General features: G+C 36.6%; 1 protein-coding gene across 11 annotated transcripts in view; it reads right to left on the bottom strand.

The window, feature by feature from the left end:
- Nucleotides 1–5,242: 5,242 nt before the first annotated feature.
- Nucleotides 5,243–14,129, bottom strand: part of nkd1 (NKD inhibitor of WNT signaling pathway 1) — a 177,096-nt gene continuing 168,209 nt past the window's right edge. For 3 of the 11 annotated variants that reach the window (XR_012382523.1, XR_012382522.1, XR_012382520.1), the window contains 5 exons: nucleotides 13,866–14,013; nucleotides 11,412–11,493; nucleotides 11,129–11,256; nucleotides 6,995–9,338; nucleotides 5,243–6,842 (listed from right to left, as the gene is read on the bottom strand). Coding sequence is in view for 6 of the 11 variants with exons in the window: in XM_073907130.1 (XP_073763231.1) it covers nucleotides 8,830–9,338; nucleotides 11,129–11,256; nucleotides 11,412–11,493; nucleotides 13,866–14,013 (867 nt within the window). In the remaining 5 variants the exon portion in view is untranslated. 11 annotated transcript variants of the gene reach the window in all.

Below are 14,129 nucleotides of genomic sequence, written 5' to 3' on the forward strand. Positions count from 1 at the left end.
AGAGCCGACATAAACAAATGTAAGGTTAAGTGACAGAGTAAGGAAGGATTTGAGGGATGCTGGGAAATCATATTTGAATCAAAGAGAAGAATAAAAACCAGGAAAAAAATCGACTGAAAGAACTGCATATGTGATGATGTGATTTCTCTCTCTCTCTCTTTGAACGCGCTGAGGAGCGCTAAACAGCACAAAAACAGTTAACCTATCAAAATAAACCACATATATAATAATATATATATAAATATATATATAAATATAATAAAGCTTTATCATTGCATATTTCCCTCCAGACCTATGTAAACTATGGCAAGCAGAGTTTATTTGTTTATATGTTTATTTATATTGTGAGATGGTGGAGCGCAAGAACAGCTTGAAGTAGTATACAGAGGTGTGCTGCGCCAGCGCACCTCTGTAGCCTATATTTCAAAATAAACGACAATATTTAGCATTGATGTATGTCTGCATTTTATGTATTTATTGCTATATTTATTTATTTATTGTTAATAATTGATTGTTATTGCCTGTACTATAGGAATATATACAGTTGAAGTCAGAATTATTAGCCCCCCTTTAAATTTGTTTTTCTTTTTTAAATATTTCCCAAATGATGTTTAACAGAGCAAGGACATTTTCACAGTATGTCTGATAATATTTTTTCTTCTGGAGAAAGTCTTATTTTTTTATTTCGGCTAGAATAAAAGCAGTTTTTAATTTTAAACACCTTTTTAAGGTAAAAAAATATTAGCCATTTTAAGCTATATTTTGTTTTGATAGTCTACAGAACAAACCATTGTTATACAATAACTTGCCTAATTACCCTAACCTGCCTAGTTAACCTAATTAACCTAGTTAAGCCTTTAAATGTCACTTTAAGCTGTATAGAAGTGTCTTAAAAACATCTAGTCAAATATGTTTTACTTTCATCATGGCAAAGATAATATTAATCAGTTATCATAGATGAGGTAATAAAACTATTATGATTAGAAACGTGGAAAAAAATCTTCACTCTGTTAAACAGAAATTGGAAAAAAAAAATAAACAGGGGGGCTGATCATTCAAGAGGGGTAATAAGTCCAACTTCAACTGTATGTATTGTACATTGTTCATAGTGTATTGTCAATTTTTAAATAATAATAATAAACATGAAAGAAATGCCTAATAATAACCTGTTTCTGTATTAAAACTAAGATAATGGAATCAGATCTTTGGTGGTTTGAAGTGATATAATGAATTAGAAATAAGATCTAAATCTAACTGAGCATCTTTGGGATGTGGTGCAATGAAAGATTCACATTAAAAATGTGCAGCCGACAAATATGTCATTACTATTAAACTCAAGTTCTGAAGGCAAAATGGGGTCAAACCTGGCGCTAGCAGGTAGCACCTAACGAATTGGCCAATTAGCACATTAACACTTGAAAGTATTTGAATAATATTGAGTTATTTTGTGAAGCACATACCAAGACTGGAGCAGCCAATCACATTAACATCTCTCTCTCAGCCTCTGTGATTACAAACAGGACGCTCTTAATCTCAATGACCATTATCTCATCATACCCTCAACTGAAGTAACCGCGGAGTAAATGTCAACAGGGCAACAAGACCTTGAGTGCCACAAACAAACCTCAAAGACAGACAAAGGGAATGTGAACTTTAGCACTCAGTTAGCTCCTCACCTAATTCAATGAACTTGACAGTTAATAAAGTGCTTTATTTTCGCCCTTCTTCCCATACATAAAAGCCTGCCACACCAATTAGCTTTAATTCGCTTTTTTTCCCCTCTCCTCTTTTTTCTTTTCATGCTCTCAAGCCTGCAGAAAGCGCTATATTCCGATCATTTGCATTATCCGGCGAATCTGCTTTGAAGTTGTGAGATACTGTAAGAAAAAGGGCTCCACTTATCCGGCAGGAAAAAAAAAGCGTTCAAAGCCTCTAAATACTCTGGAACAGATGTACATTATCATTGGATTTGCGTTTTCGCCTCTTTGCTCCTGTATGGGTAATAGTGTAGTCGCGTGTCCCTCACATCCTCTGTGTTTAGCATCTCCTCTCAACAGAAGCTTGCACCCCACTGGGCCAATCCGCACTTCAAAGCACTGTTTCTATCTACAGGAGACAAAGCACACTCCACACATATGGAAGCAGCCTCCTCACTCAATAGCGGCATTCACTTGCTCGCCGTCTGTTTGTTTTTGGGACACAGAGATACAGCTCTTTAACACCTACAGCCCTCAGCATCCTCACCGCACACATCCAGCGCCCCGTGCCAACCTGGTGTCACTTTTATGTACTTCTGAAGATATTTGTTGAGTTTAGAAGGGAAAAGTTCTTTGAGAATGCCTGTTTTCTACTGTTGCGTTTCAGTGGCCCGTTAACTAACCCGAACTAAAAATGAACTATACATTCTCTACAGGATTTATTCGCTTTAATTTTAGCTAATGCAAGTTCAACAGCTCATTGTTAATTCGTATTAGCTTGGATCCGTGATATAATTTTAATATACAGGCAGTATACAGGCAGTTTTGGTTTTAATAATGTCTAAATTAATTTAGTCACACTTTATTATAAGGTATTGTAATAATGTTCGTTGTTGAGGGAAGAAGAAGACAGGGTCGGCGATTCAGGTAAGCAAATATTTTATTTATTATTTAATGCCACCACACAGGTAACGGTGTATGTATGTGTGTGTGTGTGCTCTCTCCTCTCCCGACTGCTCCTCCCATTCTCCTTAAGAAGGGAGTCTCTCCGGCCCAATCACTAGAAAGACAGGTGTTATTTATCATTTCTGATTGACCCGCTGATTAGCCGCCGGGCTCCTAGCATGCTCTCCCCCCTGATTGGGTGTTTGATCACGCTTACCTCTCCACAGGTATATTTCCAAGCGGCAACATCCCGCTCTCCCTCGTGAAGCCAAGAGTAAAGCAACTGAAACTGCAATTCATCGACTCGCCTCTGGGGGCTGGCTTCAGCAAGTCCAGATGTTCAATGACTGCAATGCTCAACTGGCTAATTTTACAGCTGATAAAAACATGTTTACATGTTTGGTACAAAAGATAGTTTTGGTGTATATAACTAATATGACCCTTCATGATGCTCAGTGGCTCAATGTATTAACACAGTGTTATTAAATATAATAAACACTTTATTGATATAGTATACAACCAAGTACAAGTGGTCAGAACACAAACGAGTCACAGGTAATAAAGTATTAGGTATTTCTCCCCCAAAAATGCCTGTCTTAGCAAAATATCTGTAGCTCGCCTCGCCTATTTGTAGCTTAATTTGTGCTCTTCAGTAATCTGTGGGTGATGTTAAGGATACTACGTCCATATCTTTTACAGTATATTTCTCACTATTAATAAACCATTAACTATGACTTTTGCCAACATAAACTCCTGATTTGCTCCCTATTAATAGTTTTTATTTGTTTAAATGTTTTAACTACTCTTATCTCAATTACATAATGTTGGTGTTTTTAGTTTATTTTGTTCAAATACATTTTAATATTAGGATCTACTTAACTGTCTATTTTAGTGGTTTTTAATTTTGCTTGATTGATTGTATGGTTATTTACATATATATATATATATATATATATATATATATATATATATATATATATATATATATATATATAATTTTAACATATGTATGTATTTTGTATGGTTATTTATATATATATATAATATAAAAAATAATAATGAAAAATAGCCTTCTGGCTAATTCTGGTGTATTTGCAGCTGTTATAATCACCAGCGATCTAGTAGCTACAGATTGCTTAAGGACTACAAATACACCATTTATGGACTACAAGACCCAGTCATAAAACACACACACAACTGGTTCCAGATCAAGACTAATAACACTCTCACAGCTGAAGCTGCTCAATGACTGATTAATGCACCACATAAGGACCACAAACACAAACACTGTTGCTGAGTCTTGTTATCTGCTATAGTGACACTACAAAGCGTTTACATAGTCTGCCTTTGCCGTGTTATGATCCTTTGCCTCGTTTATTTGTTTCATCCTGTTTGCTGCCCGCCTTGTGACCGTCTGTCTGTTAAATGACTACAGCTCTGGATTGCCCTCATACATCTCTTTGCCCCTGTATTAACCACTGCTTGCCTGTACATTCTAATAAAACCCTGCAATTAGATCCTCACCCCTGTTGTCAGTGTCACATCCCATGGTTACAGAAGCAATTCTAATTAATGTACTCTGCTTCTGCCAAATTAACAAAAATAAATAAATAAATAAATAAATAAATAAATAAATAAATATTAAGTAGTTGCTGGTTAAGGTATTGAATTTAGGATCGGGATATATAAGTACTAATTACTAGTAATAGGATTTTTAAAGTACTAATAAACAGCCAATATCTTAAAAATAGGGAGGTAATAAGGCACAAATAGTGAAAATTGGCACTCAAACTAAACCATTAACATACATAAAATAAGCTTTATTAAATGTAATAAATCAAAATGAAATTTAGTGAACCTGCTGTGCGCTGATTTACTCCCACAGGGTTTCTCAGCTAATGCAAACTACATTTATTCATCATCTACTTCACATCTATCACCCACTTATGTATGTTTTACTTTAGTAGAAATTTTGTAAAAATCAGAAAGAATGCATTACGTAATTACCAAAAGTGACAGAAAATACATTTATAACGTTACAAATAAGTCCTGTTTGTCACAAATGCAGTTTTTATGAACACAAACATATTGATCAGCACTGTTTCCAGTGTTTATTATAAGTACTAACTGAGCAACATAACATAGTGGAATGATTTTTAAAGGATCGAATAGTGGTGACGACTGAAGTTTGGCATAAGGGGAACAGCTTACATTTTAAATATTACAACTAAAAAGAGTTAACGGTTTGAAAAAAAGTTCACATACTTTATTTCTGATCAAATAGTTGCAGTTATTTTGTCAAAAAAGAAAAAAATTAAAGAATTTCAAACTTTTAAATAGCAGTGCATATGGAGATGTGTTTTTAATGGAGATTGTGTATTTACTGTAGTTTGTAAGTAGAATTTTAATTTCCTTGGCTGTGTAAGACTGCAGCAGTCAAAAAACAGGGCATGCAAACAACATAGATTAACTGGGAAGTATTTACAATCCACTAGAAGTAGAAACAGATCTCTCCATGCAGCAATGATGTAGTACACGCATGCAAAGAAATCATCAGAAACATTAACCAACGGCCAAAGAAATCAAGCCCACCCAGTCAGTATGCAACAGTTCAGCTTTTAATGAAAGATTTTTCTCTTGGCACAGGTCTGCTATTAAATAAATAAAGCAATTGTTTCCATCCATCTATATAAACTAAAAAAAAAAAAAGCATGAAAAATGATTACGAAAAGACACAAGTTGTCTGTACTAGTGTTGTGGTGTGGCATGTAATGCTACCACATTGTGTTATTTATATACAAGCACCTCCATGAATCACTTTGAGTGTGTCTGAAAGAGTGTGTCACCCAACACAGTCAATCACACTAAACAAAAGCACAACAGAAATCAAGAAATGTTATATAGGTACAAATGGCACTATACAAAATAGTCGATCATCCAGATACTCAGCATAGACTCTTTCTGTTATCACCACAGTGGTCCACTCATGCCATATGTACAACCAACAAGCTACAATTGTATGGAAGGTCAATAGGGCCAAAAGCAGCTAGACCATGTCAATGCACTAACAAGCACAACCGCCAATTTATATAAATGAGACAGCATGTTGTGCTTTATGTGTGCAAACATTAAATCGTGTTTATTTCTGAAGGTTATTGTAGTGTACAAACGTAACCCTCTTGGTTCTATTTGACCTGCTCAGAACAGAATTCATACCAATTCGTTAAAAACTGCAGGCTCTAACAACAACTCTTGAGACATTTTCTCACCCTTCGTGTTGCAACATTCCTGCGGAAAATGGGCCATCTTTGGGCTCTTTTCATTTTTTTTTTTTTGTTTTGTTTTTTGCTGGTTCAACTGGAAGGGAACACAACACCCAGCTTCAAGAATACAGATTTTGATAGGCACTACAAAAATGCCAAGTTAAATAAACTTGTTTTTCTCTATGAAATAAGTTTTTTTTTCTTAGCCCATTGGCAGATTTGTTTAGCACACCTAATTTTAAAAAAACAAGACAATAACTTTTGCTTCTCTAGAAAATACTTCTTGGTTTAAAAACTTTTAGATATTTGGACAAGAAGCAAGACAAAAACTCAAAACATCAGATTTAACATTTTCCTAAAAAAAAAAAAACCTGATACATCAACAAGGTCACACTGTGCACCTCCAAAACTGCCATCTAAACTTCATAAATCATTCATTTGAAATTCATCTGATCATAAAGTGCATGTTCACGACCAAATTCAATGCATTTTGTCGAAAGACTTTTGGCCCCGATAGCCTTCCATATTTCTGACCCTATCAGACATTAAACAATATGGTGATTTGTTAAAAAATTAACCACTGTAGGATGTAAATTAATTAACATTATAACTGAATGGACTGTGCATTCATATATTTTGCTCGTGTTTCAACTTTTTATTTTCTCTCCAAGCCATCGGTGCAGTTTTTAGCAGCAAAACATGTTTAAAATGGAGACAGCCCATTGTAAGGAAAGACAGTATGATAAAACGAGAGGGAGAACTAAGCTTCATACCACACATTCATTCCCCTGCAACAGCGAGACCGAGTGAAGGTCGAGTGTCACTGACTTACTAGCCATGATGAGACCACCCTGAAGCTGCAGGTGTGTTTTCTACAGTTTGGTGTAGAGTGATGCTCTCACATTTCCACCGTCCTACTGAGCAGAAGAGTCAGGCTCTATCCAAACAGAATAAACACACCTCATCACTCACAATAACAGGCTAATTCTTAATATGTTAAATGCTCTCCATGTTGACACAATATTATCAAGCTAGATTATATTAAATTCAGCTACTATTAAAGGACCTGCTGTGAGTTTCAACACACACCTGCTCAACAGCGGACGGCTGTTCTGCTTCATAATCTTCTGTAATGTTGTTTTCGGAAGCTCACGCACACTCATTAAGTCTCTGTCAGTGGGGTACTGGTGAGTTATGGGAGGACTGGAGACTCCTAGGCGGCGATACTGTCATCCTGCCCCTGAGGAATGAGACAGCTGCCATACACACTCACTCCCTCTAGGTGACTTGGAATACGTCGAACCTAAAATAGATTCATAATGTACTATTTGAACGCTGTTTAAAACTGCTGCAGGGGAACAGATGAACTTCAAATAAACCAAATAAATCTTTTTTATGCTACTATTCTCACTTCTGCCAATACTAAGCTAAAGGCACTACCATATGGTGTACAAAACCAATATTCAGTCTGAGGACATATTTTGGGAGTCTAAAAGAAAATGATTTGCAAGCAAAATGTCCATGTAGTCCAGTGGTTTACAGCTCATCTTGTCAAATCAGTGACTAAAATGGGAAACAAATGAACCTGAGAAAATGAAAGCGCTATTGATCCTTGGCAGCACAGATTCCTTCACACTTTACAAGGTCAAACTGGACAACTTGAATGAACTTATAATAAGACAAAGTTAAAACCACAACTAAACCAGCTGCAGTTACAATATCATGTATAATATTGTGTCATACAACATAAACTATATTCAGTGTTTTCCAATCAACTGATTTGACTTGCCATAAACATGACAGGAATACGTTTTTTCAAATAAATTATGTTTAACACACCTCAGAACATTATTCTTCAATCAATATATTGTATGATGCACATAATTAACTATAAACTCTGATGCCTAGTGGTCTTACAATGAAATCAGCTTAATGTTACGGGGACAGGAAAACATTAAAACAACATGAAAACAAAAACAATGAATACAAATGTTTCAGTAATAAAGCTTACGATGGATTTCAATCCAGTACATCTTGACATAACTGCAGATTGGTGGCATATTAAAACAGACAAATAAAAAAATTAAATCTGAATAATAAAAAAATGATGTCAATAATACCGATAATCATAACAATAATAATAATAATAATACTAGAGGTAGCAGCTGATTATGATGCTCTGTTTTCTTCATGTCGATTGGTAGAGTGTAGTCCTCACACCGTCCTTCAACAAAGTTCTCTCTGACAGTTTGAGCGTCTTTACTGGCTCTTTCTGTACATGTGTCCTGTATTGCATTTTTAAAGGTGTTGATTTAGATCTGCTGTTTCCGAGAGAAGCTCTTCGTAGATAAAGTGTCTCGAATGCAATGGCACAAGAAGTGCTTTTCAAGTGGTCTTCAGTGGAAAATATAAGAAAGAAAAACAGGATAAGTGTAAAAAAGACTCCTTAGGCACACAATGACTCGCAGATCCACATGTACGTACGCACACACACACACACACACACACGCACGCACGCACACCAACATAATGTAAATTACAAAACCAAGGAATTGAATTCCTTCAAAAGTGGTTTCGACAACTCAAAATTCTTCATTTACCAGGGCTGATCACCTTTTCAACCAATCAGAAAAGCATTAAAAGAGCAAGATATGAAGGGAGAGAGAAAGAGAGCAAGAAATGGAAACAAAGAGCCCTTACATAGTATGTAAACCTGTCCAAAGCTCCTGCTGCCAAAGACAGGAATGAACACATTCATACCGACCCACACAACCTCTCTCACACACACTTATATATATTTATATATATACACACACAAATGCACACACGTGATCGGGATGCCTTGTGTCCTTCTCGGCCTCAAGGTGGCCGTGCAAGAAGATTTAAGATCATTGATTAGTTACATGTCTCTCCTGCTTGACTTTTCAGGACTGGTAGAAGTGATGATAGTGATGGTGATGCTCGTGATGATGATGATGCTCGTGTCTCTGGACAACTTGAGCGAGTCCTCCTTCATAAAGCACCAGACTGGGCAGATCCCTCACGTGTTCTTTCTCCAGCACTGGGCCGGATGTCACACTCGGGCCCAGGGCCCTGTAGTGCAGCGCTTCTTTAGGCCTCTGCTTGTGTCGTCGATATGGGCCTGAGCTTTGGTGTGGAGGGGTCTGGTTGGGGACCGATGGGGGAGGTGGTGCTCCTCTCCTCATAACTCGGCCTGCTGAGGCCTGGGTGGGTGGCGTGCGGTGGGTTTTCGGGGATCGAAGAGCATGTGTGTGTCGGGTAAGGATGGCAGGAGGATCTGTGGACATGGTCTGTGAGCGGCGATGGTGAGCCGGGTGAACCTGGCCATTCTCTGGTTCTTGAGAGCGCGAGCGGCTCTGATTGGACGAACGGGTGGCGTGGGTAGGTTTTGCCGGTTCGGTGGCAGGAGCTGCTAAAGGAAACACAAAATAATAATTTTATTATACATTACAATGTTTTATATCAATGTGTAGACATATGCTTTTATATTTGTTCTTTGATTTGTTTTATTTGTTTATATTTTTGTATTTGTTTATCTGTTTTTAGTATATTTTACCTGATATTGATGCTGTTTCTTAATATTTATGTTTGAGATGCGATTTAAATTGCATTTATGCAGGAAAAGAACTACACAAATAAAATATATTATTACTATTATTATTATTTATATATGCTATGGTTGTAAATAACGCCTTCAAAAAATAATACTATACATTCCAAAAAATTTTACAGCATTTTTACTAATTGTCTTCATATACAATTCATTCATTCATTCATTCACTTTCTTGTCGGCTTAGTTCCATTATTAATCTGGGATCGCCACAGTGGAAGGAACCGCCAACTTATCCAGCACGTTTTTACGCAGCGGATGCCCTTCCAGCCACAACCCATCCCTGGGAAATCACATACAATTTGTCTGACTTATTTAAAAAAAAAATGTTTTGTTGTTTTTTTGGGTGTTCGGTCGACTCCAGTGCAAAATAAATAAATTAATAAGTAAATTAACAAAAACTGAACCTGACACCCTCCAATTTTCAGATTTTGTGCTAGAAATGTATGCAAATTAGCAAAAATACAGTGTTGGGCAGTAGACGCTACTGTAGTGAAGCTACATTTCTCAGTAGCGTGGTGGTGACGCTACTTTCTAAATCAAATGGCTTTTAAGTAGCGAAGCTATATTATAGTCAAGTAGCTAAATAGCATCCATACAAGCTACATTTACCGTTCACAGATCAATAAGTGAGGGCACTGACATTCACGGAGCTGTGAGGCTGGTGTCCAGCCGATGAAAGTAAATCTGTATGATGGCGAGGATGATGATTTCTTCTTCTTCCTGTTTTTCAGTGGTCGATGACCAACTTTTTGGTGCATTAATGCCACCTCTCGCTCTAGTCGGTGACATTAATAGCATGAGAAATTTGCTTGTTGGAAAAATGACTGAGGAAGAGTTATTTCTAAAGCAGGATTGCCAATGATCATACCTCGAGAAGTACATGTTAAGATGCAATAACTTTAATTCTGATGCTGTGCTTAAAAAATACTTTAGTAACTTATAGTAACCAAAATTAATTTGTTGTGGTACTTCTCTATTTACTGTATATATATATATATATATATATATATATATATATATATATATATATATATATATATATATATATATATATATATATATATATATATATATGGCCCTGGTTTCACAGTTTTTGTTTTTGCTGCCCATATACTATAACTTTTTAGTAAAGCATATTATTTGTAAATAATGTAATTGAATAATTATGCTTCATAAGTTTTATTGATCACTAAGATATGATTGACCTGGATTTAAGTTGCTTTGATTTAAAAATGAAAATTACAAAAATAGTTTAGATGTAGCTTTTAGCTTAGCTCACTACACTTTTGAAGTAGCTTGCCCAACACTGCACAAATGTAATTAAATAATGCCTCATTGGCATATTTCAACATTTTAGAAAACTAATATAAGTTTTTAAACAATTAATCAGCTATTAATGGAAGTGTAGTAATAATTATTATTGGTTGGTTAAACCCTATTTACTTGCAGTGTCTTGCTTAAAGCATGTTCAAATGGAACATTGTTCTGTTTAATTATACATACATCTATATATCTACACATTAGGCGTAACTAAGATCCAAATGAGGATGATCTTTGGCTCCTTTCACTGTATGTGATTAAGATCTTACCTGTTCCAAAGCGGGATGTGTAGTTTTCAATGCCGGCCAGGTCAAGATAATGGTTTCTTCTCTCCAGGTTCTCATCCACACAGTGCCGCTGGCAACCCTGCTGGCTGTGGTGCTCGGCATGATAACGTCTAATACAACAGCATCATGGAGTCATGAGGTTGTGCACACAACAATTTAATATTGTCCATTTATCAATAATAATAATTGATTTTTTTATGTTTATGTGTAAGGTTTGTTTAGTAACAATCAATAATGTATGAAATTAACTTCTCAGATAGAGTACCTAAGAAAAGCTCTTGACTTCTTCTCTGAAGTCTTGGAGTCCTCTATGCACTTTTCTCCCTTATGCTTGGGATTGGGGGTGTCTGAATGAGAAAGACAGAGAGAGTTGGGGGGGCTTTATCAAAGAGAACGGCGTTGAGTTGCACAGCACCACACACACACACACACACACACGCGCGCGTACACACGCGCGCGTGCACACGCGCACACACACACACACACACACACACACACACACACACACACACACACACACACACACACACACACACAAACACATATATACTGCAGCAGCTTTAAAGACCAACCAGAATAAGAAAAGAAACCTTTGTTCCCTGTTTTCTATTTACTTTGAAGGTTCATAAAAGAAGAAAAAACAACAATGCTTCATTTATTCTATTTTGAACCTCAGGCCTCATATAAATCTAAAAAACACACACTTGTGAATTTGCATGAAGACAGCTGCTGTTCAAAGACTCTTCTCTTTCAAATACATGACGGGTATAAATAGCCCAAATGACAGCACTAAACAAACAGAAACACTTCTGTTTCTTCACAGTACTTTCTGTTCTCCATCACACTGCTTTTTTTTCACCAAGTAACACAGTTAGAGAGTGGCTAAATGTGGATTTATTTATTTTTCAAACAGCAAAAGACTGTCTGAAAGAAGACTTTCAGAGAGGGATAAGATAGCGCCTTCCAAAAGGAATCCAAAAAGCTCCGAGCTGCAGAGGTTTGGGTTGCTCTCTCTCTTCTTCTGCCTTTGACTATGAACTCATCACACAAGAAATACAATGACATGGAAGACGGGGAAAAGGAGGAGGGCAAAAGTGTAGGAGACAGCATAACAAGAACTTTGTTCGCCCCAACATTCTGTCATCATCTACTTGCCCTCACGTCGGTTTCTATGGGTTTGTTTTTTGCTTCTTTATGAAACACAAAGCTGCTTTTTAAAAGGGTCAGTTCAACACAAAAGGAAAACTCTGTTAACATATATTCACGCTCATCCATCTTTGGAACAAAAATAAAGATTTTTTGATCAAGTCCTTTTCGTCCTAAACTCCAATGCTTAAAAAATAATTATTAAGAAATCCAAAAATAAATCCACTGAGTGGTTTTCAAGCTGCTCGTAAAAACAATTTCCAACAAAGCAAATTAGAATTATGCGGAAACCTGAAATCTCGCAATGGTTAAGCACCATTTCCATCCAATGACAACAATAAGAATAAAATTGTCACTTCATAGTAAACTGCTACCAAATATCAAAAGGAAAAATGGAATTTGCTGAGGTAGCACATGCCACTGTGGGCCTTTTTTCTTATATAATAAATCACTTGCGCCTCAAAAGACAAAACGCGATGATTAGTTGGTGGCTTTTAAAGGCGCGAGACCACTCTTTAAAAGCACAGCCGCTCAATATAGTTCTAGAAGGTAAAAATATCAAGCCACTTAGATGATGGACTTTGGCCAAATTTTAGAATGACCAAAACAACAATTCAGATGTTTTACAATGTGCTCAGTCTGCTGGTTTGTCCATTAATATCCTATATTACCACATTTGCTATCACATAATCTGCTAAAACAAAATGACTTTTTTGATGAGCATACTTGAATTAATTCATTAAATGTGTTTCTATCATAACTCATGCACTTTTTTCTTATTGGATAAAATGTTTATCCTACTCAGTTGTCACACTCACCAAAGATCTAATCCTGGCATATCGCTAGTAAACACGCAGATCGCTAATGGACCGCAAATCCACCATTACATGGACTACAGGTTGCAGTAATGTGCCGCTCACACGCACCTGTTCCAGATTCTGCTGACTGCATGCACTCACAGCCGGAGAATCATTATGGACTTATTACGAAGACTATATGCATAGTACACATGCACACTTGGTTGCTGAGTCTTGTTATATTGAACTGTAAACATTACTATGCGTTTCCCTTAGCCTTGTCTTGCCTGTTAGACCTTCGCTGTGTTTGATTGTTTATTCCTGTCTACTGCCTGTCTTCCGACCACTCTCCTGTTATTTGACTACAACTCTGGATTCACTGTATGTACCTGATTGTCTCTGTTCTGACCGTTGCTTGTCTGACAATTCTTAATAAACCTGCATTTGGATCCACAGTCCTTTGTCAGCGTCCCCTTTACATTACATCAGTTGTACACATCAGTTTTTTTTATGCGCATTTTCAAAATTGATGCGCATCTTGCCATTACCATTAGCTATTTTTATGCATTATTCCAGAATGCGTCTAAAAAAGACAGATGGGAATTTTCCAACACCCTTCAAAATATAATATTTTGTGTTCCTTAGAAGAAAGAACTAATAAAGGCTGAGTGAATGAAGAAAGAATTAAATTGTTTTTGGAGTGAAATCTTGCTGGTATCTCTCCACTAGCTATGTGTTATTCTGAGCGAGCTCTTTATCTCTGTGTGTGTGTTTACCTGTGTTAGTCTGAGTGCAGTTCTTCCATCTCTGGCTGGAGTCTGGAGCCACAGACAGTTTGACTCTGAGGGTCTTACTGCTGCTGGGGGAGTGATTCACTGACGCGTCCACCACTTCATATATAGTGTGCAGAAGACTTGTGATGTCCTGGATACAAGATATTAGAAAGGTTAAAAAACCCTACACAAAATTAAGACATCTTTACTGACATGGCAGGACTGATTAGGCTTCTATATGCTGTATGTGAAATATGATAAGATGCA

The sequence above is a fragment of the Danio rerio genome, chromosome 7 (genome assembly GCF_049306965.1).
Source record: "Danio rerio strain Tuebingen ecotype United States chromosome 7, GRCz12tu, whole genome shotgun sequence".
Taxonomy (NCBI): domain Eukaryota; kingdom Metazoa; phylum Chordata; class Actinopteri; order Cypriniformes; family Danionidae; genus Danio; species Danio rerio.